Source organism: Manis javanica, chromosome 17 (assembly GCF_040802235.1).
Source record: "Manis javanica isolate MJ-LG chromosome 17, MJ_LKY, whole genome shotgun sequence".
Taxonomy (NCBI): Eukaryota; Metazoa; Chordata; class Mammalia; order Pholidota; family Manidae; genus Manis; species Manis javanica.
The window spans coordinates 4,921,046-4,947,366 of NC_133172.1; the positions used below are offsets into that span (position 1 = coordinate 4,921,046).

Here is a 26,321-nt window from a genome sequence, read left to right on the forward strand (position 1 = left end):
CTCATTCACTGAGGGCGACCGACAGACAGTGACCCCTGACAACGGAGTTCCAATCGTTGATCTCCACAGGCCTGTAATCACGGACCACCGGAATCTTCGGCACTGACTCCAAGGGCACCCCAGCCCCGGCGACCCCAGCCACAGGCCCCCACCTGCTTCCCCCACGGCCCCGCCCACCCAGGGTCCCGCAGACACCGGGTCCTCTCCTCCCGGTTCACGGAGAGACCCACACACAGACCTGATTCTCTCGCGAGGCCACCGCCAGCTCCTACAAGATGCACTTCCGCGAATTCTTTTGGTACTGAGTCCTCCGAGCCTCCGCGCCGACTACGGCGGCCGACGAGGCTCTGCGGCATTTGTACGGAACTCGGACACCGGACTTCCAGCTTCTCCTGGGAGGGAATATGTCCGCGGACGCCCGGGACGGCCATCTTTCAGCACTTGTACGAAAGGACAAGGAGGGATCAGAACGGTGGAAAGGTACCAAAACTAACCCCCGTTTCCTGGCACCTCCAACCCCGCGCCACAAACTGCATTGATTTTCATTAACTCGCGCGGGGAAAGGAATCCCCTTTGCACAAAGAAAGACTTAGAAACGACAGAGTGGGCGCAGCCATCTTGAAAGTTAGGTGTCCCTATAAAATAAAAAAGACTTCAATGTTGGAAAAAGCGCAAACGTATAGGCCCAAAGGCAAATAACACCAGGAACGCTTCTTGCTGGACGTGGATGAGTTTAAGGACAGAAAGCTCTAGAAAAGCACGGGGAGCGTGATAACGCCATCAAAGAAAGTCAGAAACAGCGTCTGGAAGAAACTTGGCGGATTTTGGTGTTGGGACAAGGTGGGTTTAAGAATTTAATTTTAAAAGGCCTTCATTTAGGTAGAATTCAAATTCTTAAATTTAAGCAGTCTTGGTGAGCAGTCTTGAGCCAATGGGAAGAGGGAATGTAATGTGGAGGCGGGGAGTTGTTTACACCCGAAACCTGGCTTTCGTTTTCCTAGGGGTGGAGCCGGTATCAAGGGCGGAGTTTTCTGACAACCAAAGGCCAGCATTTCATAAATATGTCAAAGAGAGTGAGAAAGGAAAGGTTCATAGTGGTGCCCTACGTGGGTGAGCTGTGAATCGTATTTACGTGGTTATGACAATCTAAACACCAAATCTGATCCAAGCGAAATGAACAGATCCCTAGGGATGGGGCGTGGTTGCCAGGGCTCCCCCCAACTCTGTGGTTAGAGGGTTGGAACGTTCAGACCCATCTTCCCTTCTCCCCACTCCAACCTCCTGCAAAGCGAGAGGGATTGGAGGTTGAGTTAATTACCAATGGTGGATGATACAATCAATCATGCCTATCCAACGAAGTCTCCATAGGAAAAAAAAACCCTAACCAACCGGGCCGGCAGAGCTTCCGGACTGCACACATTGAGGTTTGGGAGGGCATCCAGAGAGGGCAAGGAAGCCCATGCCCTTTCTCCCTTACCTTGGCCTATGCTTCTTTTCCATCTGCCTATTCTTGAATTGTATCCATTTATAATAATTTGGTAATTGAGTAAGTAAACTGTTTTCTCCAGTTCTGTGAGCCATTCTAGCAAAGTATGAAACCTGAGAAGAAGGTCATGGGACTTCCTGATTTATATATAACCAGTGGGTCAGAAATACAGGAGGCCCAGCTTTGCAATTGGTGTCTGAAGTGGGGAACATTACTGTGGGATTGGCCCCTTAACATCTGGGGTCTGTACTAACTCCAGCAGTGTCAGAACTGAATTGAACTGTAGGACACTCAGTTCGTGTTCCCAGATCCCTGGAGAATTGCTTGGTGTGGAAACAAACCCACATATTTGGTGTCATAAGTATCACACGGTAGAAGAAACAGTTTTCCTTTTGTTGGTGTTCCTTTTATACAGCTACTTTAGAAAATAGTCTGGCAGTTCCTAAAACAGTTAAACATTACCATGTGACCCAACAGTTTCACCCCTAGGTTTATATCGAAGAGAAATGAAAACGTAAGTACACACATAAACTTGTACACAAATGTTTATAGCAGCATTTTATATATATATATAATTTATAATAGCCAGAAGTGGAAACAACACGAAGATCCATCATCTGATGGAGGAAAAAGTAAAATGTTATATCCATACAATGGAATATTGTTCAGGTATAAAAAGGAATTAAGTACAAAAATGTGCTCCAAAATAGATGAACCTTTAAACCATGTTCAGTGAAAGAAGCCAATCACAAAGACTGTATATTATTTTCCTTATAAAGTACCCAGAAAAGGCAAATCTATAGAGACAGAAAGTAGATTACTGGTTGCTTAAAGGTGGGAAGAATGGGTGTATAATTGACAGGTATAAATAACCGTGATATAATTAAGAAAAGCAACCTGAAATGGGGGTTGGAGAAAGTAAATAAGCAATTTATAAAACAAATATTTTCATTCTGGAGAATTTTTAACTGGAAAATTGCTTGGTGTGGTGCAATATAATGAATCGTAAGAAATACATGTTTGGTCATTCATATGACCAACCAAATATGTATTTCCTAGGTATATTTGGTCTGCATTCACAGTTCTGAAAACACTGCAGTCTTTAAGGTGAAATGGGTGTTTGTCCTGTTAATGAGAGTTAGATTGGACTCCCACTCCCCACCCCAGGGCAGGGACTGGACGTTGAATCAGCCAATGGCCAATAATTTAGTCAATCATTACTATGCAATGAAGCGCTCACAAACCCTGAGAAGAGCTGATGGCTTGTGCCTTCTCCTCGGTCAGATCCTGCAGTCCTTTCCGGAGAGCCTCAATACCTGGGGAGCCAGGCCCCAAGCTCCACGCGGAGAGAAGCTCCTTTATTTGGGGCCTTGCCCTGTGTCTCTCTCCATCCGGCTGTTAACTTGTATCCTTTATGGTGTCCTTTATTAAACCGGTAAAGGTAAGTGTTTTCCTGAGTTCTGTGAGCCGCTCTAGCAGATTAATCGAACCTAAGGGGGAGGTCGTGGAAACCTGACCAGAAGGTCAGAAGCACGGGAACTGCCTGGGGCTTGTGACCAGCATCTGGAGTCGGGGGTGGAGGGCAGTCCTGTAGGACGGAGCCCTTAACGGGGGGAGTCTGGTGCTGCCCCTGGGCAGATAGCATCAGAGTTGAGTTCTCCAACACCCCGCTTGGTGTTCAAGAATTACTTGGTGTCAGACCCTCCTCCCACGTACTTAAACACATTGGAATCGGTCCCGGGAATCTGAATGGAGTTATACTACTATTACTGTTACGTTTAATTCTGTTATTTTTTATATGTGTATTTGTATATATATGTATATTTATATATTTACATATATATATATATATATATATATACACACACACAAAGATGACGCTAGAGCATATGGGAACAGTAAAGTGTATTCATTAATAGAACAATTTTTGGACAACAATGTGGAATTATCTACCAAATTTTAAAAGTTCATTAAATTTGGCTAGACAACTCCAAATTACAAAAATTTCTTCCCTAGAGATTAAATGTGAAAACACTGAAGTCAAGATAAAGCCCATAGAGAAATTTCTACCGGCACTTTTCTGGTCTTCCATCCCCCCCAGTCGACCCCGCTCCACCTCCCAGTTAGCTCTACCCTCCCACCCGCCCCGTCACCCTTCAGCCTGGAGATGTCACCCAACCGCCACCACAGATCCTGGCTGGAAATCTTTTCCTTCAGCTACACTCATTTACTCTGAGCACCGTGAAGCCTTTCTCGCACCCCCTTGGCGTCTCCAAACTCCACCGTTTTGCAGAAGCCTTCCCCAGGGGAGCCCCACCGGCTCCCGGCTCCTAAAGACCCTCGCTGCCCTGTACGGACATGCGCATCTCTTTCAAGAAGGCCTCTCCCGCTGTCATGTTGCGCCGCTTGGCACGTACAAGCGGCGGAACGGAGGCGGCCATCTTGGGCGCTTTGTGACGCTGCCGACGGACAGACGCATTTTAGTTAGGAAAAGCGGCTGTACGGCAGTTGTTCCAAGATGGCGGCTCCCACATAAATCGGCAAACGGCGCCGCCATACTCTGTCAAAGGGTCTTTGTCTAAGAGAAAAAACTGAACGGAATCTTCGTCTGTGGGCGGTGTACAGACTCAGACGCTACAGAGGTTAAACTTGACTGTGAGGTGGGACGGCAGCGTTAATGAGTCCGAAGTGGACGTGATGGGCCATCCCTCTTCCTATACACCCAGCTGGTGCAGAAAGGATCTAAGAGATCTCGGTTTCGCGTTCTGGGAGCTGAATCAGGTTGAGCTGGACTTGTGGAGATTTGGGGTTTGTGCTAGGGGGTGGCTGTGGGGAGTCCGTGGGGGAGGGGCAAGCTGTCGTGGGGCGGGGGGTTCATTTCGGGTCTGAGGGAGCGGGATGGTTGGAAATGGTGCCGGCTTGGGGATGGCCAGGGATCACAGTGTCCTGGAGAAAGGTTAGAGCTCGGGGTAGCGCTCAGTGACTGAGGCCATTTTGGAGGCAAATCAGTTGTCAGCGTGAGCTAGTGGGTGTGCCAGTGATCGGGATGTACCTGGGGGATAGGTCAGTGATTGGGGGCGAATGACAGGTCGTGATTGGGGTGTCCTTGAGGGAAGTCAGATATTGGGGTGACTTGAGAGTGTGTCAGTGTCTGAAAAGGCCTTGTGGGAGAATATCAGTTATTAGGACAGCGTAGGCGAGGTGTCAGTGATTGGAGCATCCCTGGAGGAAGGTCAGCGGCAGGATCCTTGGAACTTTCAGTGACTGGGACGCACTCGGGAGAGAGGGGTCACTGATTGCAGTGTTCATGGTGGGGGATCAGTGACCGAGTGACCTTTTGCAGAGTCTGTGGGCTTAGGTCAGTGAATGAGACATACTTGGGGGTGGTTACTGAATGGGTGGCCTTGTGGGTAGGTCAGTGCACGGGCAGCCTTGTTTCTTGTCTTGAAGGTATCCAGTGGTTACCGAGAATCATGGGAGTCCGGGGTGTTCGGATCTGGATAGGCCAGTGATAATCTGCTGACAGAATTCATGAATTCTGAACTGAAGTGGCCCTGTAGCCCGCTTTGGCTATGACGTTAGGCATTGACATCTGAGAGATGTATGGGAATTGAAGCTCGAGAAGTGTGCGTTTTTAGAGGGCATTGGAGTTTTAAAAGGCTATTGACTTCTCATAGGTTACATCGGTGTCTTCTTCAAAACCTCCTTTTCAGCTTCCTCTGTCCTTCAGAGCACCTCCTCTGTTTCCACAACAATGAAAGACGCTTTGAAATGATCAAGGTCTAAACAGATCTAAGGTAAAAGCTTATTTTGCAAGAGTGGTGTCTGGCCCTCTGGTCTTCAAATTTACTGCATATTTTGGGGGATCTTCTGTTCTAGGTCCTTCTGATACATGAGAGGACATTTTCACACCCAAAATCCTAACAGCCAGAGATACACACTGTTAATTGTTTGGTATTTCCTTTTGCACGCTTTTCTGTGCTTTGTTTTATTACCAAAGGGTGACAACACTGCCTAAGTGGTTTATAATTTGCTTTTGCTTTTGTGAAAAACTCAACTGAACGAGGTTCAAATTGCTCCAGTATTAGCGACTTTGGCACAAAGTCTTGTTGATACCTGTATGGCATTCTGTAATGCACATCTCTTTTTAATGTTTACTGGAGTTCCGTTAAACATTCGCAGTGATTTGGAGAGACATGCCTTATTAGGTCTGACATTGCTTGCTAAGTTTATTCCTAGGTCATATCAAACCATTGCAAATGGTTTCTCTTTTTCTTGAACTTTTAATTTTCTTGTAGCTACAAAAGCAGCTAATTAAAAAAAAAGAAACATTCTCTTTAAGGAATTCTTATTTACTGAATTAATATGGTTCAACTGATTCTTATAAGGTTTTCCAGCAGTGAGAACACCAGCAGGTAAGTTTAACTTGGAGAAAAGAATATGGAGTTTGGATTGGCATACCTAGGTACTGTGTGAACCTGGGCAAGTGTCTCAACCTCTCTGAGATTCTTCTCATTTGCTAAAAAAAAAGATCAGTACTAATTGCTTGCTAACCAGTATTCATACCTTTCTCTCTGGGTTTTTTAGTCATTTAAGAATTTCTCGTTTGACTTTTTTTTCCCATTTCTTTATGACAGTCTTTCTTTAAATATAGACTTGATTTCCAGTACTGTCCTGGTAAAATTACACAATTTAATGAAGGTAACTTTGTTGTATGTATTATAATATAATTTTGTGTTGTAAAATAAATCATTAGGTAACATATATTACCTGTATCCTATTAACTACCACCTAAAAAACACAGTTAAATGTTAGATATTTATATGTGTGTGTCTATCTAAAACACATTACTTGGATACAAATAAGGACTTGGCAGAACTCAACAACTCTGTTGTTGCAGTTGGGAACCACAAAAATGAGAAACCGAGTCAGAATGATGTTTAATGCAGAGAGCTGACTTCCTCTGGAGACTAAGCACCAAGTCAGCGCTCCCCTGCGCTTGTATTAAGTTACAGCAAGCAGAAAGACAGGATTATAGGAAAAGTTTTTTTAATCAAGCTAAAACAATTGCAAACTACCCCTCTTAAGGTTTCTCTTATGTCTCAAGTCTCCGGCCACGTGAGTCTCGGCGTGTTCCTTATCTGGGTTTGCCTCGGAAGGATCGCCAGAACCGTTTGCAGTCTTTGTCACACCGCTCATGACTCGCACCAGATTCCAAGACGCAGCACCTATTGTTCTTTTATCTTAGATTAGTTTCGGCTATAGATTAAGGTGAAGCAGGAACTAAATTACAGCAAGGTTAACTGCTGGGGTATCTATACTGTGCTATAGTTACAGTTTATTGTCTGTAATCCCCAGGTCGTGACTTCCTGGGATAGAATAGTTCCTTATAAGGGAAGGAGGTAAAGGTACCAAAAGCAACACTACATCCTTCACCAGAGACCTCAAAATAGAGCTTCACGGAAGAGCCCAGAAACAAGGATAGAACAGATGTTACATTTGCTGGCTGTGCTTGCTCCAGAAAATGTCAAAGTCCCAAGTGAGTTTTTGTTTATATATTTATTTTCCCTTTGGCTTTCCAGTGGATTTGAGGAGGCTTAATGATAGATATATTAAAAGAATATGTTTATTCAATATTTATGAGGACTCTATATGCGATACAGCATGAGAAGATAAATGTCAGAGTTTGGGGGAAAGTACTGAGATGAAAGATCAATTTCATAGCCAGGTTGTAATAAAAAAATATAAATCATAGATTTATACTCAAGTTAGAACATAGATTATAGTCCATGTGTCTAAATAGTTAAAAAAATTAATCTGCACACTTGTCTCTAGTATTCCCTGTTCTGTTATCTATTGCTGTATAATAGGCCACCCCCAAACCTAATGGTGCACATTTATTTTTATCATCCTCATTGATTCATTGGTTCCGGAAGTGAGACAAGGCCCCCTGGTGATGGCTTGTATGTTCTTGGGTTCCCAAGACCACCCTCAGACTTCGTGATTTGTACAGTACTCAGCAGTGGTGTTATACTAACAATTATAGTTTATTATAGCAAAAGGGTACAGATCAAAAGCAGCAGCAGAGGTGCACAGGGTCAGGTCTAGGAAGATAGAGATGAAAGCTTCCGGTGTCCTCCCAGTAAAGTCCTGTGGGCAGTGTTTAATCTTCCCAGCAGTGACTATAATAACATATGCTGAGTATTGCTCCTCAGGGAACCTCACATGAGCCTAGTGTCCAAGGTTTCTGTCTGAAGTTGGTCACATAATCAAGGCTGATCACATGAATGACTGACTTTAGTCTCCAGCCCTTTCTGAAGTCAAGCTGCTACTGGTGGCCTAAGACCCCTGCCATAAATTGATGCCGGGGTTCTTGTTTGCGGAGTCAAAGAATGAACTTCGCAAACACTCTAGGTAGGAGAGCAAGGTAGAGGCTTTTATTTAGAGGTACAGTCAGAAAGACAGAGCTCCCGGCTCACGCCAGGAGGGGGACAAGAGAGCCTGGGGTGGTGCGTTGTCTAGGGGATTTATAGGCAGTTGAGGATTTTTGGGAACTGATAGAGGGCTCAGGGTGTGGACTTGCTAAAAGTGGTCTTAGGATGTTTGTTTTTGATGAGACATTAAGTCCCTTCTAGCATGCTAAAATGAATCTTATACATGATTACAATTAGCATAATAAAAACATGGGCTACTTTCCTTTATCTGGGGAATATCAACTGATCTCACTGAAGAATGACTCTAGAGCTGAATGTTTAACACAGAGTTTTGGTAGGGGGTTTCCTTGCACGTAGGTACATTGCTCTGGCTGCAAATATCCTGCCCTGCCCCCTCCAGGGGCCCTCACCCTATTCTGTCGAAGCCCATCGTCCCTGTCCCAGAATCACACTATAGCTTAGACTATCTGGTGTGGCCCAGGGCTCCTGGTAAATAAAGATATTTCAAGGGCTTAGAGGTTACTTCCCATAAACAGGCAAGAACCAGCTTCTTTGGCAGATGCAGGAGGTGGACTATGCAGACGTGCCGTGTTAGCGCTTTACTGCGCAGCTTGCCTCCACACCATGATGTCTGGAACCTCAGCTGGGAAGACTCAGGATGTTGGGAGCTGGAATTGTTAAGTTAATTCTAAGTATTCAAAGACCACTTAACACGTCTGCACCCCCAGCCCTTAGTCACATTCCTAAAGAATCCTTAAACGGGGGGAATCCACAACCTTTCAGGGCGCCCCTCTCTGGGGTCGCCCGCACTTTCTAGGTGCATATCCTTTTCACCTTTTCCCGACCTTTCAGGGGCGCCTCTTCTCCAGGGCAGCCCGTACCCCCCTTTCTCCAAGTGCCCCTTTTGCCTTAAATAAGCTTCTCACTGAAACGCCTTGTCTCTGCGCCTTTCCGGGAGTGAGTGTCTTATTACTTCGCTCTGTCACCCCAGTCCTCCGCGTTCCGGCTTCGGCCTTCCCCCTGTCCTCTCCCGGACACGCAGGGAGGGGCTGCTGGGAGCTCAGACCTGGGCTTGCAAGGTACCGTCGCCTGGGTGGCCGGGGCCCGCGGTTCACTGTCATGCTCTTCAGTCACCTGCCTGAGGGTCTCCCTTCTTTACCTACAGGAAGTTCGCAGAACGCAGTCTCCCCCCACCCAGTGCTCTGCGGCTCCCCCAAAGCCTGGGGTGGTGGGGACTCAGTCCCCAGGGGTGCAGATCCAGGCAGAGGCTGCACGCCAGGGGACCCTGGCTTAGGGAGCTAGCAGGGGTCGCGCCCCACGCTGAGGAGCTGCTCGGGGAACTTCCTTTACCGTTCTGATGTCCTTCCCTGACCCTCGCTTTGATGAATGCCTTCCCCCCCACCCCTCTGACTTCCTGCGTCCCCGAACCGGACTGTCCCTGCCAGAATCATCTGGTGTCTTCTTCATAACTGTGATTATGTCCCAGGATGACGTGACTCAAGGACCAGGCTTAGCCGAAGCTGTGGACTAGAGAGAGCACTTAGGCATGGCCTCCCGTGTGGCCGGGGCCTCCCCAGCATGATGCTGCATGCTGAGAGAACCAGACGGAGACGACATGGACCCTTCTGCCTTAGCCTTGGCAGTCACGCACTGTCCCTTCTGGTTACCAGCAGGTCACTACGACCGGCTGGGTTCACGGGGAAGGGAGTAAGCTCCACCTCGTGATGGCGGGGGTGCCAAGGTCGTGCTGGAAATGTTTTTGGGAATGGGAGATGTTATTGTGGTCATCTCTGGGAAATAGGGTAACCTACCACATGACCATAATAAAAAATTGTTGATGATTTAACGGCCTTAAGGAGAAAGCTCCTCCAGAAAAGTAGTTACGTCACTTACGTAAGAAGAAATGTTTTTGCTGAGTCATTTTTTAGGTCATCCAGTGTTCAGTGTCCTCAACAGCAAACCACTAGTAAGTAAAGCGGGAAGTTTTCTTTGGCTGTGCTCACCCGCCTTCAGATAGGCCAGAAGTGTCTGACCACAGTCAGACTCGGCGATCAGAGTGCTTCAAGGTTTCAAAACATTGTAGCCCCAGGCCACAGCCTCCTGGTGGTCTGACTTTATCCAGAGGTAAAACCCGGATTATCAAGAAGGGTAGATGGATTCTGTGACTATCAAATGGTTTTCCACAAACAGCCTTCAAAATCTGGTTTTGTATTTAACCAGTGGTTCTCAACTGGGGATGATTTTATACCTCCAGGAGACATTTGACAATATCTGGGGACAGTTTTGATTGTCACAACTGGGGAGGGACACTAATGGGATCGGATGATTAGAGGCCAGGGCTGCTGCTAAACACCCTATAACACATAGTACAGGCCTCCACAACAAAATAATTAATGCAGGCCGCAGTGTCAAAATGTGCCACGGCTGAGAAACACCAGTTTATATTGGTTAGCAAACATTTCTAAGTTTCCATCCATCAGCAAAGTCTTAGACTATTCCCTCGTAATTTCTTCACATCCAGACATGTAGCATCATCAGTTCTTAGTCTATTTCATTTTTTAAAATGCCCAATCTTGCTTAAAATATTCTCAATGTCAGTTTCAAACAGTACAAAAGTTTTTAGAGCTAAACTCTAAAATCCCCCATCAATCCAGGTGAACAGTCTAAAAACTTATATTCTGCCTTCCCTTGTCAGCGTTTACATATGTCATTGTGAATTGGTATGAATTTGAGTTGCTCAGAACCTATGTGTACGCATTGTCATAACTTTGAGGTTACAGTTTATGCACTTTTCTGTAACTTACATGTACTTAACCCGGTACCTTGGAAGTCTTCCATATTAGTATGTAAGTAACAATAGTAAGTGAAAAAAGTTTTGAGTACCCACCTGCTCTAAATTCACTCATTTAACTTCACAGGACCTTAGGGGAAAACATATTTGCAGTGTTTGGAAGGTTCCTGGCTTCATGTTACTGTCATGTTACTCCTTTCTGGAATGCCATGCCACCTCTCCCCTCTGCAGCTCACTGTAAAACACAGAATTGATCTCATAAGAATACATTTCAGATTCACCTGTGAAGTCCAACCTTTATGACTTTTCTCCTTCCCATTGGTGCCCACCTGGTATATATTTCTTACTTGCTCTGTATAAATGCATTGTACTCATGTACACTTATATTTCTCTCTTTGAAAACTAATATTCTCCTTCAGGATAGCTGTGAGTCTTATTTATAAAGGAATGCCCAGTACAGCATACACATAGGTTGTAGATGGTTTCTAGATTAAAGGACAAAGATGCCCTGTTCTATTTCTCTCTTGCAAATGAAAGAACATGTGAGTCAGTGAAAGACTGGCTGGAAGCACAAAGATACAATATTTAAAATGTAAAATTTGTTTTTTTTCTGCAAAGTATAATGTAGAACTAGTTATATGGAAGACAGTCAAATGACTTAACATGGGAAAAACTGTAAGAAATTCCCATGTATTTTCATAGTGCTACCAATGATAATCCCTTTAGAATGAATAGAAATGTTCTATTACAGGGCTCGCTGTCATTCAAGGATGTTGCTGTGGTTTTCACCTGGGACGAGTGGCAGTTACTGGACTCCAGTCAGAAGAACCTGTATCAAAACGTGATGTTAGAAAATTACAGCAACCTAGTATCAGTGGGTAAGCAGCACTTTTCCTCGGTTGTGGGCAAACTGCTGCCTATTCTCTCATCACATTGCCTTGCCTTTTTAGACTTGAGATTCATACATCACACATGAGTGCCTTCTGGTTTCTAGCAGAGTGTTTTCTGCTTATTTCCAAAGTAAAAAGTCTTCCCTTGGCCCAGATGAAAACTGTCCAACCCCTTCGATGTGATCTTCCCCACTGTCTCAGTGGCTTTGTAGCCCGTGTGTTTGGGTCCGTGGGTCTGCTATGATTTTCCTTGAGTAGGGCACCAAGTTACCAGAGCAGATGGAGTCTACCTGTTGGAGCCAGGAACGCCGTGGATAGCAGTGGAAGAAACCCGAAGTCAGACTCATCCAGGTGAGTGTAAAACCAGCCCTGTGGCATAAGTGGATATAAAACCTGAGTTGGTCAGAAGTAGGGAGACTCCTCTGAAGTATTTTGAGAAATTGTCTTGAACTTTTTAAGTCCCGAGTGTGACTCGGAGAGCAACTGACGTGAGTTGCCACATATATTATTAATATTGACTCCCCTCGTTAATCTGTGTTAAGACTCTTGCTTAATACATTTCCTTTTTTATATACTCTGTTCAGATCTCTCTCTAGGTCATCTTGGAACTTGTTCTCCTAATTAATCCTTATCCCTGGTTCCCTCAGTGTTCCTGGTTTCTCTTTGTCTCCATCTCCCTAATCTATGATTATAGCTGTCTTTTATTATATACCCAAGCATTCATAAATTCTCCCTCCCTTCTCCATGTTGTGTATCTCCCATACCTCTTGTAGTTTATTCCAGTTTTTTCTCCTTCCACTTAAATATATCTCAGACTTTTACTGTATACCCACAGTCTCATTTCCTCCTCTCTCCTTGGCCTTTCCTATGAGATTGTACTTCTATTACATAGTCATGGATTCATTGCTCTCCTTTCTAGAAGACACCTGGCAAATTGACAATCATACAGACTGGCATCAAGGAAACCAAGGCAACCTTGAAACTATAAAGAGTCATCAGAAAAATAGTGCAGTAGGAAAAATATCTCCTCTGGGCGTAAGCCTTGATGTCCCTTTAGCACAAAGATATACTCTTGACATACTTGGGAGATATTTGAAACCTAATCTACAGTACATTCTTCAGAATAAAAGCTATGCAAGAAGTGAAACTGAATTTAATAGATATGACAAATTATTTCTTTATACTAAGCATGAGGAAATTCATACTGCAGAAAAATACAATGAATGTGTAAAGGCTTTCAACCGTAAGTCACAACTTACTAAACACTGGAAAACTCAAACAGGAGAGAAACACTATAACTGCACTGATTGTGAGAAAGCCTTTTCCCAAAAGTCAGACCTCAGTAAGCATAACAGAACACACACAGGAGAGAAACCCTATGGTTGTAGTAGATGTCAGAAAGCCTTCAGCCGGAAGTGCCATCTCATTTTACACCAGAGAACCCACACAGGAGAGAGACCTTATGAATGTAATACGTGCGGGAAATCTTTTACTGATAAGTCATGCCTTAATAAACATCAGAGAACTCACACAGGAGAGAAGCCCTATGGTTGTAGTAGATGTCAGAAAGCCTTCACCCGGAAGTGCCATCTCATTTTACACCAGAGAACCCACACGGGAGAGAGACCTTATGAATGCAACAGATGTGGAAAAGCTTTTTCTGATAAGTCATGCCTTAGTAAACATGAGCGAATTCACACAGGAGAGAAACAATTTGAGTGTCATGTATGTCAGAAAGGCTTCATTGACAAGTCACAACTCAATTTACATCAAAGAACTCATACAGGAGAAAAACCCTACAGATGTGAGTGTCAGAAGAGCTTCATCACTAAGTCACGGCTCGTTGCTCATCAGAGATCTCACGCAGGAGTGAAACCCTACAGTTGCAGTGAATGTGGGAAAACATTCCTCCACAAGTTTAGCCTCATTTTACATCAAAAAAACCATACAGGGGAAAAACCTTACAGCTGCAGTGAATGTGGGAAAGGCTTCATCCAGAAATTTGAGCTCCTGAAACACCAGAGAATTCACACAGGAGAGAAACCTTTTCATTGCAGTGAGTGTGGAAAAGGTTTTCGTGTGAAATCAGTCCTCAATATTCACCAGAGAGCTCACATGGGAGAGAAACCCTATGGATGTAGTGAATGTGGAAAGAGGTTCTCCATCAAGTCTAGTCTCAACTTACACCAAAGAATTCACACAGGTGAGAAACCTTTCAAGTGCAGTTACTGTCAAAAAGCGTTCACCCAAAAGTCACACCTCATCATTCACGAGAGGTCTCACACCGGAGAGAAACCTTTCGAATGCAGTGAGTGCCACAGAGCCTTCACCCGGAAGTCGTATCTCTTTATTCATCAGAGAATTCATTCGGGAGAGAAGCCTTATGAATGCCTCCAGTGTGGAAAAGCTTTCTCTCACAAGTTTAGCTTCATCATTCATGAGAGGATCCACACAGGAGAGAGACCCTATGGATGCCACGAGTGTGGGAAAACCTTCCCTATCAAATTTAGGCTTGTTTTACATCAGAAAACACATACAGGAGAGAAACCCCATGAATGCAGCAAATGCCAGAAATCTTTCGCCCAGAAGTCGCATCTGATTGTACATCAAAGGACTCACACAGGTGAGAAACCATTTGGATGCAGTGAGTGTCAGAGAGCTTTCACCCACAAACTCAGCCTCATTTTACATCAGAAAACTCACAGAGGAGAGAAATCATGAAGCAAATATCCAGACGTTTATTATACCAGAGTATAGACAGGAGTGAAACCTTAAGACTGGCAGGTGGGGACACGCTATCTCACCTCGCTGCTCATCAGAGAATGATACTGGGCAGAATACCAGACAGGAAGAAACCTGCCCCTGTATATGCTGACTGAATGTACCCCAGAGGGACAAAATGGGAACATTTGTGTATGTGCTGATCATGGGAGTGGTGTTGGCATGACACAGAGCGGTACTGGTGTCAGAATTGATACTGAGGAAAAAATTCTATATTAAAGGATCTGGGGATCATGCTTTCATGGGTATCATTTTATGAGAAGTCATGTTTCTGCTATTGTGATATAAGCAGCATTATAGAAATTACTGAATATGTAAATACACCTGCCAGGAAACAGTAAAAATTAGAACTATGTGAGAATATGTAAGTGTTCTGTATTTTTATTATGAAAATGATTGTTCACATTTGGGAATTGCATGTTAGCATAAAAATGGTAACTCCCTAGTACTTGTGTTTAAAACTACATAAAACTTAAGCATAGGATACACGCATTGAATCTTTGTATCAGTAGAATGCTATATAAATTGAAACTGAAGTACATGGTTCACTATTTTAGTAAGAAATCTTAATAATTAAGTATGGTTATTCTCTCTCTCCTCTTTGCCCATTTGCTGGTATGAGTAAATGGGCCTGGAAGATTTTTGTAGTCTCTTTTAAGTAAAACTTTTGCATTGATTCCAAGGTGGAAACATTAACCATATATTAACTAGACTAAAGTTAAAACATAACATACAGTTGATGGTTTGATATATTTAAATGGAGAACTTAGTACACATAAAATAGTGGTGTGTCACTTAACCAAAGGTATTTTATTGCATGCAATTGGGTGAAATGCAGTTGAAGTCTAAATCTTTTTAGACTTCTTCTAAACCAGCCAAATATTTAGGGTTTAAGATGATTATTCACAGGTTTTATGCCCCATCGAGTTCTAAACAGTTGGAGAGAGTCCCTGATATCAGAAGGTGGGAATTAAGTATTAGTTTTAGTGCTGGTATTGCTTGATTGGGTAATGTGGGTTGTTCTGTGGTTAAATAAAATAGGCTTCTATTTCCTTCATATGCTTCCCTTAGGAGGAGCATAATCTGAACTTCAGAGGTGTTTTTATTAATCCCTCTCTAGAATGTAGCTGAAAATCTCAGATTCTTAAGTGAGGATTAAATTCTAAGATACAATGAGCTTGATTTTAATTTTACAAAAATAGGTTTCCTTTTCAAACATGATTCACGTTGAAATGGAACTGCAAGTGAAGTTGCAGTGTCTGAATGGACTCACAGGACTCCACAAATCACACTTATGTAAGATTCCAAGAAAGACTATAGCCTGAGAGGGAAAAACAAGACATAGATAGGTGTTCTGCAGCATGCAGGCACAGATTCAGGGGACCTTTTTAACACAGAACATTATACGTCTCCAAGTCACAAGCCACCAAAATAATACGTGAAGTATCTCAGTTTCAGGGGAACCAGGGCCCAAGTAACTGAGGTTGTGTTATACACACTGGTCACATGCCAGAATCAGCCTTTGTGAAAGGTAAACCATCCATCTTCATATTTTTAATAAGCAATGTAGACAAGCTGGTATTTGCACTTTAAGCAATACAATGAAAGATAATATGAGAAAAAAAATGCACAAAGAACAAGAAGGGCTGACAGAGAATCTCAGGGACACTGACAGACTTTCTCTTCCAAACTCAGGAATCAGTAGTCTTACACATTGGGAAGGTCTGAGAACCTTGGAGGGCATGAGAGGTGATCTAAAGTACTACGTGACACTGATTAGGGAAACAAATACCACTGTTCTGCTGTCTGCATCTCCAAAGGATTTGTTCAGGAATGATAGAACTCTTTGTTGTCCTGAGTGTAAAGCCTGTGGAGTTGGCTAGGGAGCTCTTCTCTTGAAGACAGATTCTTATCTGAGACACAGCAAAAGTATTTTACTGAAATGGGCCCACACACTGTCTCACCCATTCCCACCCCAAACCACATTCATTGAGAAATCATTACCTACAGTGAGTACTTCCCAGCTTACTGAAATGTTCAAGATACTAGACAGGGTCCCAGTAGGTGAAGTTTTGCAGGAACCACAGGAACTATGAACAAGTGATAGGGAAGATTTACAAATGGAGTAATTTAGGAGGGCTAGCAGGCTGCTCCCCTCTGTCTCCACCCCTCAACACAACACAAGTCACTCCCTTGGTTTCCTGCTCTGCCAAGCATTGGTTCCCAAGGTTCACTCCCTCCCCGCTTGCCTGCTTGCTTGCTGGGCACATCGGAATGTTGCAGATAAGGAAGCAGAAAGATACATATTGCTCCCCTTGCCTTTGTTCAGGGCTCAGATGTCTGGGAGATGACTCCCCTCTGAGCCCGCCGGTGTGAAATAAAGCCTCAACACTCCAGGACCTCCGAGGGCCCCTCGGTTTTTCCGTCAGTGATCCAGTCCAGGTTTTTTCAGTATTTTCCGTAACAATTGTTTCCCTGAGTGGGAAACCCAACTGCGCTGGCCCTTCGTTGCCACTGGTTTGGGGCAATAGGGGGCCATGATGGAACAGGACGTGGCAACGGAGAAGGCGCGCTCCGCCTGACCCCTTGGCAGTCTCCCACCCAGTTGCCCTGGGCTGGCCCCGCTCTGCTGTTCCCGTCGGACTCGAGGAGGCTTGGCAGGTGAGGACCTGGTTCCGATGTCGAATCCAGTAAGTCCCCAGGGCACCTGATCCAGCCAGTCCCACCCCTTGGGGTGGAAGGGGAGCCTGATCACCTCTAGATATTCCCAGGGGGAGAATGTTTAAACTCTGTGTGTGTGTGTGTGTGTGTGTGTGTGTGCAGGGCAGCTGCAGTCATTCAGTCTGCACTGAATGTGATTCCACGGCCTGCGCTACGGAATCTGCGTGGGCCCTCATCCGCTTTCGTGGTCAGCCGTCAGGGCATATCGGTGACTTGGCTTTGGCTGACCTGGCCCTGGACTTAATACGGGTGCACCTTAGCCAAGGCTGGCCATAGTCTCCACAAGGAGCGCGAATGGACGGGCATCTGACTGGTCTCTAGAGGAGGCACCCCTCCCTTGTCTGTTGTCACGGCACCGTCCATGGACACATCATGGGGTCAGGGCACAGTCCTTGACACTATGATCAAGAATTTCAGGAAGGGATTTTCAGAAAACAGAGTAAAATTAACTCCTGGCAGGTTGAAAACCCTGTGGGAATCTGTATTGCCCACCTTTAGTGTAGGGTGGCCTCCAGAAGGACCCCTAGATGTCCCAACAATCTGCTGAGCCTGGCGGGTCATCCCTAGAGATCCAGGTCATCCTAATCAGTCCCCACACTTGCCCAGACGCTCCCCCTTGGGTGCGATTCGCTTGAAGCAGACAGGGACAGGGTAGGGTCTCAGTTTCCTCAACAAAGAAGCCTGCAAAGAATGAACAGAAGCCTGAGCCTCCGTAAATTTTTACTGGTGACCCAGAGGAAGAGCTAATATTGGCCCCACCTTATGTGCCTCCAAGGCCGTTAGCACCCCGCCCCTGGTCCCTCATGCCCTGCCGCCCTCAGCCTCCCTGCCGACTCCAGAACCAGTGAACCCCCCCACCAAGACCAGCAGCCAGACTGCACCCTCAGCCAGGAGCAGGTGCCCTTCAGATGCCAGTGCAAGAGATGCGGGAGCCTGAAAGACATAGTAAGTATAGGACCATCCAGCCCAGCCTGTCCATGTTTTACTATCAGCCCTTCTCCACAACTGACACCCAGTCAGAAAGCCACAAGCCCTGGTTGATCTTATGTAATCCCTTTTCCAAATCCATCAGCCAACCTAAAAAAACTGTCCATAGCTTCTCCGCACCCTGTTCACAATGGAAAAGAGGAGGCAGCTGGGGTCCTTGGTCGGGGTGCATAGGCTGAATTGCTGTCCCTGAGGAGCACCCCAAGAGGGACTTCACCACCCCTGAGGGACAGCACCAGATCCACCAATATCAGGGTGCCCTCCTCTAGGGGATCAAAGCTGGGTCCAAAAAGCCTATGAACATGACTAAAGTTTCTTCAGTCACTCAACAACCAGGAGAGTTTCCTGAGGACTATTATGAAAGACTGTGTGAAACTTATCACATCTACACCCCCTTCCCTCCTGAGTCACCAGGGAGCCAGCAGATGGTAAACACCTCATTTATAGCCCAAGTTGCCCCAGACATCAGATGAAAGCTCCAAAAAACTTGAGGGCTTCGCTGGGGCGAATATCACTCAGCTGATTGAAATGGCCACCAAAGTATACATGAGCAGAGAAGTTCAAGCTGACAGGGAGGCTGAAAGAAAAATGAAGAAAAAAGCCAGCCTCCTGGCAGCTATCTTAAAAGAAAGAGATTAGCAAAAGGCAGAGAGAAGCCAGTCACCAAGAGGAGGGAAGCCCAGGACCCCCCTAGCCAGGGACCAGTGTGCTTACTGTAAAGAAAAGGGGCATTGGAAGAACGAATGCCCCAACTGAGGCAAAGCCCCGAGACCCAGTCCCTGCCAGGAGCCCCACGGGGACAGGCTCACTGGCCGGGCAGGGACAGACTCAGATTGACAAGGACCAGGCCCTCTCGCACTTGGTCCCCGTGAGCCCACGTCAGAATGAAAGTGGGGGGGCCAAAACATGACTTTATAGTTAACATAGGGGCAGAACACTGTGTGGTCACTCTCCCTGTAGTCCCCTTCAGTGAAAAAGACTGCAACTATTCTCAGAGCCACAAAGACAGCGGCAGCACCCCTCTCACCAGAGGTGAGGGCAGGCGTCCAGGAACACCTGATCAGACTCAGAGAGGCAGCCATTCGAATCGAGTGTCAGTTGCCCTGGAACACCCCGCTTCTGCCAGTCAAAAGGCCAGGAGGAGAGTACCAGCCTGTTCAAGACCTGCGAGCCATTAATAGAGTGACTGTTTCTTTACACCCAGTGGTTCCAAACCTGTACACCCTCCTCAGCCAGATCCTGGGGTCTGCCAAATAGTTCACTTGCCCAGACTTAAATATGCCTTTCTCCGCCTGGCCCCCCAAAGCCAGCTCTTATTTGCCTTTGAATGGACTGAACCAGATACAGGGCGGCAGATGCAGTTAACATGGAGGTGGCTTCCACAAGAGTTCAAGAACTCACCCACTCTCTTTGGAGAGGCATTGGCTGCAGACCTTGCCAGCTTTCCGAGAGATGCCACATGCTGTGCCCTCCTCTTTGCCAGTGACACCCAGGAAAATTGTGCAAAAGGTACAAAGGCCCTCCTGCAACTCCTATCAGACTCAGGATACCAAGCCTCATAAAAAAAGGCACAAATCTGCCAACAGCAAGTCCGGTACTTAGGCTTACTCCTCACCCAGGGAGAAAGGGCACTAAGGCCAGAGAAGAAAAAGGTCATTAACTCCTCACCCCAGCCCAGGACGAAGGGGGGCATGTGAGAATTCCTAGAGGTCGCCGGGTTCTGCAAAAATCTGGATTTCCGGATTGTCAGCAATGGCAAGGCCCCTCTGCAACCTCCTGGAGAGGCCAGACTGAAAGCCCCTCTCTGGACCAAAGAGGCAAGAGCCACCTTCCTGGAAATAAAGACTGCTTCAGAACAGGCACCAGCCCTAGGCCTGCCAGATATGAAAAGGCCCTTCAACCTCTTTGTATATAATAAAGGTAGCAATTCTGCATCGCAAAGATCATCAAAAGGAAAACAACCCTACAGCACAGGGGAATCAGGTGGCAGATGAAGCTCCTTCCCTCACTGTGGCCCTAACACCCCCGGTAGAGGCCCCTCCACCCAGGTATGCTGAAAAGGAGAAAGACTGGGCCATAACTGAAGGAGACACTTTAACTGAAAATGGATGGTAGATGTTGCCAGACAGACGTATCTTTGTCCCAACTGCAACCGGGAGGCAACTAGTCAGCAAATACCACCAGCTCACCCACCTGGGAAAAACTGCACCGGAGGCCCTCCTCAAAAGCAATACTACGTCAGCCAGTTACCAGCGCTGTGCCGAGCAGTGAGTACACAGTGTGTAACTTGTGCCAGAAATAATACTCGGTCTGCACCACGACTCCCACCTGGTGTCCAAAGACTGGGAGTTGCTCCCTTTGAAGACCTTGAGATAAGACTTCACAGATGTCCAGGCAAGCAGGGGAGTCAGATTCCTCCTAGTAATAGTGTGTACGTACTCTGGCTGGGTCGAAGCCTTCCCAACCAGAACAGAACAAAGCCAGGAAGTAGCCAAAGATGTTTCTGTATAATAGACATCCAAAACACTAGCTGCAGACTGGGAGAATATATTTGCAACATTTACCTGAAAAAGGATGAAAACTTAGACTACACAAAGAGCTCTTCATGAGTCAGTAAGAAAATGACAACAGAGTAAAAATCAATGGCCGAATATTCACAGAAGAGGTGGCTGAATATCCAACTAATATGAAAAGGTACTAAATTTTGACCCTAACTCGTGCCTTCTAAGTATAACCTCCCTGGCTGAGATGCCAGAATTTGTCTTGAGCCCTTTCATTATCCAAGCTTAGCAGTCTGTTTTCCTCTTCTCTTTCTCGGGGCCTGTCCTCTGCATTACCCACACCTGAAATTCCTCTAAGACAGTGTAGGTCCAGGGAAAGGAAATCCCGGGGCAAGATACCTCTAAAAACCAAAATCAATCAAAGGGAGAAATTAAGCTTAAAACCCGTTTATTGCTTACAAAATGCAGTCCGGGACCTTCTCTCTTTCCTGCTCCAGCAGAAGCAAAGTCTGCTCTCCTCTCACCTGTCAGGTACAGATAAGCCTTCCATTGCCCAGGTAATTACCCATTATATGGAGATGAACTTCTCTCCACCCCTGAGGATATGCAAATGCACTAAAGCCATACTTCTCCCCACCCTTGAGTGCCTGTTGATACGCAGATGTACTAAAGCCAGGTGAGATATTCTGCAAATATTATAATTTTACCCACAGAGGGCCACATTCATGGGGCCATTCACTTCTAACAATTTCTTATTGGACGAGCTGGATGCATCCCATACCAAGTATGCTTCACATAAGCTCCAGCCTGTGAAAATCTGCACAGTTTCTGTAGCACTATTTGCAAGCCTTCCAACCTCACCACTCAGAAGTTGAAGTGTTGTTGGGGGGGAACAGTTCAGTGCCTTTTCACTGTCTCAAGCCATCCTGGTTAGTGGTGGAAAAACAACCATTTCTGTTCTGTGGGACAAATATTCAAAAGATGGCTGCCCCCAGGAGCAGCAGCAGTGGCAGAGGCTTGGACCACAGGCCAGTGTCGGCACAGCCAGCAGCAGTGGTGGTGCCTCCACGACCACATGAGTGTAGACACATGGCATGAGCGCCACTTCTCCCCATCATTTATAGGGATGGCCCTCCCAAAGGTCACACCCATTATGACAGATTTTGGGTTGAGAGGAATCCTGCAGACTATGCCAGATGTAAGTCCAGGGAAAGGAAGTCCCAGGGCAAAATACCTCTAAAAACTGAAATCAGTCAAAGGGAGAAATAAAGTTTAAAATCTGTTTATTGCTTACAAACTGCAGTCTGGGACCTTCTCTCTTTCCTGCTCCTGCAGAAGCAAAATCTGCTCTCCTCTCACCTGTCAGGTACAGATAAGCCCTCCATTGCCCAGATAATTACCCATTATATGGAGATGAACTTCTCTCCACCCCTGAGGATATGCAAATACAATAAAGCCATACTTCTTTCCACCTCTGAATGCCTATTGATATGCAGATGTACTAAAGGCAGGTGAAATATTCTGGAAATATAATTTTACCCACAGTCATCTAACAATGCTCTTTTATTTTTGGTGTTCAAGTCAACTCAATATGACTTGCCATTACATAGTCATATTGAGCCAATGCTAATAATACTAATCTCTACACTAATAATAATTCTAATTTGATTCTTTTATCAAACTATATTAGGAACATTTTCAGAATAGTACTGAAAAATAATGATATTGTACCCCATTTCTGCTCTTTTTTATTTTTATTTTTATTTTGGTATCATTAATCTACAATTACATGAGTGACATTATGGTTATTCGACTCCTCCCATCATCAAGTCCCCCCACATACCCCATTACAGTCACTGTCCATCAGCATAGTGAGATGCTTTAGAATCACTACTTCTCTTCTCTGTGTTGTACAGCCCTCCCCATGCCCCCCACCCACTACATTATGTGTGCTAATCATAATACCCCTTTTCCCCCCTTGTCCCTCCCTTCCCACCCATCCTCCCCAGTTCCTTTCCCTTTGGTAACTGTTAGCCCATTCGTGGGTTCTGTGAGTCTGCTGCTATTTTGTTCCTTCAGTTTTTTTTCTTTGTTCTTATACTCCACAGATGAGTGAAATCATTTTGTAAAGGAGTGCAGAGAGCATTAAGAGTCAGGAAAAAGAACTAATAAAACTTAGCTAAACCTTAACAGCAGGCCATTCCGGAATAGTAAGAGATTCAATGTCTAAACTTAGAGAGAGACCAGATCAAAGGAAGAGAGAGCGAGAGGCCTGCCAAGGGCTATTTGAATCCTAGTTTACTAAATCCCCATGGTTTACAACCCTGATATCCACCCTGGCAGGGCCCTTGCTTATTTTTATACTGCTTCTCACTTTAGGTCCCTGTATCTTAAACCGGCTAATAGCCTTTGTTAGGGAAAGAGTGAGTGCTGTTCAGGTGCTAATGCTGAGACCGCAGCATCATTCACTCACACAGCAGAAGAAACAAACATTCCATGATTGGAATGGTCAAAGGAAAGTGGGGAAATGTAGAATCTAAGCATTAGTAAGATTAGTAAATTAGCATAAGCATAGCCATCTTAGAAACCTAGAAACCATTTTCTGAGAGTGTGACTCAGAGGAAAAAAAAACAAAACAAAACAAAAAAACAAACCCTGGGCCTGGGTAAGGCCTTGAAAAACAAGTTAATCATGAGCACCGGGTGGTGGGCAGCGGTGACCCTTGGTCAGCTAACCTTGGTCAGTAAATCTTCCATACCAAGCTTATCGTGCAGAACCTCCCTAACCATTGAGGAGTAGTCTTACCCTGCCCTTGCTTAACCCCAGGATATATGTCTTGCAAGGATAATGTATAGTTATAGAAAATTGCTATGAGTTAAGTGCTTTGAAATTGCTATATAAACCCTTGGCTCAGAGTGCTCGGGGTCCTTGTTGAGACCCGCTGCATCGGGCTGACTTGGACCCCAACTAGTTGGCTGAATAAAGACTTTGCTTGAATTTACATCTCTATGCCTGTGTAGTTTGTTCTCTGGGGAAGCCTTGGAAGCCTGCACCCTAACATTTGGGGGCTCGCCCGGGATTCGAGCGGATTCCCTGAGAACAAAGGACAGCTGGAGGCAAGGTCTAATTGTCCGGACGGGGCAGTGTAATTCGAGGGTCGCCCCCTCGTGTCTGCATAAATCCATTATAAAGCGGGAGTCGCCATCCCGTGTATGGTCTCGGGTTAGTGGTCCCGAGTGAGGAAGTCCGGGCTGGTAGTCCCGGCCCCCAGGTTAGTGACCCTGGGTAAAAGTCCAGGTAACCAATCCTGGCCCTAGGGTCCGAGTGACTCGGCCTTAGGAAGGCAAATCCGATCGGCAGAAAACTGGCACCCGAGGAGGAAAAGATCGAGCTCGTCACCCTGCGGCAGTCCGAGTGGACGCCCTTCGGGAGAATCACGAGAGTTTTTGAGGACCCTGAAAGTGGTGAGTGTGGTGCGCACCAGAGTGAGAGAAGGACCGGTCCGAACGAGTGCGATCAGATGTGGTGTGTATGTTTGGTGTTATCATTGATTGTTTTACTGTGTTTTGGTTTTGGTTTATATTTCTTTTTGCACTTCTCATTTTAAGTTTCCTTGTTCTAAGGTTCTCCTGCTCTCTCCGTTCCTCCTTTCTGCCAGTATATCATTCCCCGCGGGCACGGGTCGGGCAATTAAGAGCCATTAGGGCGCCCGCCGCTAGAAGACTCCCGTGACAGGATAAGGGGGTCACAGCTGCGAATCCCAGATAAATTCGCGTCCCCCGCGGAAGAAAAACTGTGCAACGACAGGCACTCGTTCACAAGCACATACAACAGTCATTTTGTTTGTCTGTTCCTCCTTTCTGCCACTACATCATTTCCTGTGGGCACGGGTCAGGCAATTAAGAGCCATTAGGGCGCCCGCCGCTAGAAGACTCCCGTGACAGGATAAGGGGGTCACAGCCGCGAATCCCAGATAAATTCACGTCCCCCGCGGAAGAAAAACTGTGCAACGACAGGCACTCGTTTATAAGCACATACAACAGTCATTTTGTTTGAAGTGGCATCTTCATCCTTCGCCTTTGTCTCCCTCATATTCTTTTTCCTTCTTCTTTCTCACCATGGGTCAGACTCAGGCTACTCCTAAGAGTCTGATCCTCTCCCATTTCCCCAAGGTCAAGGAACAGGCCTTAAGTATGAGCCTTGGCATCAAGAAGGGTAAGCTCGACACCTTTTGCTCAGTCGAGTGGCCTTCCTTCGGAGTAGGCTGGCCGGCCCAGGGGTCTCTTTCTTTGGACCTTATTGGCAAGATCAAAGCCATTATCTCCCGGCCAGGTCCTGAGGGCCACCCTGACCAACTTCCCTATATTCTTCTCTGGGAAAATTTGGCCTAGAATCCCCCTTCCTGGTTGGAGCCCTTTTTGGTGGAGAAACCTCATACTGACCCACAAAAGACCTCCATCCTAGTTGCCCAGGAAAAATCAAAGCCCTCTGATCGCAGGGCCAGAAATCCTGTGTGCCCAAGTGCGCCGCCTGTCCTCCCCAACAGTTCTCCTCTTTACCCCCTCCCGCCGATTGAGCAGCCACCCCCGTATGCAGAGGAGAGGGGTGAAGCTGCCGGGGGGATAGAAAATGCGGCTAGGGAACCCAGCAGGAACCAGGCGGCTGCAGCTTCCCCAGATTCTTCAGCAGAGGGAGGCGGGAGGCCGGAAAGAGCTTCCTCACACTCCCCCGCCCTGGCCCCACGCTGGGCGCCAGGTAGAACTGGAGGAATGCAGCTAAGGTCTCGAGGGGCCAGGGAACAAGAAGGGGAGGCTCCCTCTTCCACCTCAGAAGGAGCAGTGCCAGTTCTGCCTGTGCGTGCCATCGGTACCGGCATTGCTCAGCAATATCAATATTGGCCCTTTTCATCTAGTGACCTTTATAATTGGAGGACTCAGAATCCTCCCTTCTCAGAGGACCCCAAGTGTCTTATAGGTTTAGTGGAGTCCATTATGTTTACCCATCGTCCCACATGGGACGACTGCCAGCAATTACTCCGCACTCTCTTCACAACGGAAGAACGAGAGCGTATCCTCAATGAAGCCAGGAAAAATGTCCTCGGAGAAAATGGAAGACCCACTACCCTCCAGCCCATCATCGACGAGGCGTTCCCACTTACGCGCCCAGATTGGGACTTCGGAACTGCAGAAGGTAGGGAGCGTCTCCGGGTCTACCGCCAGACTCTGATGACCGGTCTCCGGGCGGCCGCCAGACGGCCCACTAACTTGGCTAAGGTAAAAACTATTGTTCAGGGGGAAATGGAAAGCCCAGCCGCGTATCTGGAAAGGCTGTTTGATGCTTACCGGCAGTATACCCCCATAAACCCGGAAGCAGAGGAACATAGGTCAGCTGTAGTCCTCTCATTCATCAACCAGGCAGCCCCCGATATCCGGAGAAAACTCCACAAGCGGGAGGACCTAGGGGAGATCTCTATTAGAGAGCTGCTGCAGCAGGCAGAGAAGGTCTTCAATGCTAGAGAAACTCCGGAAGATAGAGAAGAAAGGCTGAGGAAAGAGAAATGGGTAATGCAGGAGAAAAATAGGAAGGAAGACAGAGAATTTCAGAAAAGGGAGAACAAGAAGCAGAGGGAAGAGATGGCCAGGATATTCCTGGCCGGAGTGAAGGAAGGCCCTAGGCCACCTCAAGGAACAGGACCCCGTCAATCCCGACTAGGACAAGATCAGTGCACCC

The 26,321-nt window shown here is 46.2% G+C and overlaps 1 protein-coding gene across 16 annotated transcripts; it reads left to right on the top strand.

Annotated features, from left to right (window-relative positions):
• Positions 1–378: 378 nt before the first annotated feature.
• On the top strand, positions 379–14,745 carry LOC108395778 (uncharacterized). Of its 16 annotated transcripts, none has more exons than XM_073225846.1 (7): positions 379–840; positions 2,771–2,927; positions 5,164–5,283; positions 6,845–7,025; positions 11,463–11,589; positions 11,860–11,952; positions 12,521–14,745. In XM_073225846.1, the coding sequence occupies exons 4-7, from the start codon at positions 7,011–7,013 to the stop codon at positions 14,320–14,322; spliced, it is 2,037 nt and encodes a 678-aa protein (XP_073081947.1). In that variant the 5' UTR covers positions 379–840; positions 2,771–2,927; positions 5,164–5,283; positions 6,845–7,010; the 3' UTR covers positions 14,323–14,745. The 16 variants fall into 16 exon arrangements, with proteins under 16 accessions (XP_073081947.1, XP_073081951.1, XP_073081948.1 ...); XM_073225850.1 differs by having other exon boundaries at positions 5,200–5,283; positions 6,594–7,025; XM_073225847.1 differs by having other exon boundaries at positions 5,200–5,283.
• The last annotated feature ends 11,576 nt before the right edge of the window (positions 14,746–26,321 follow it).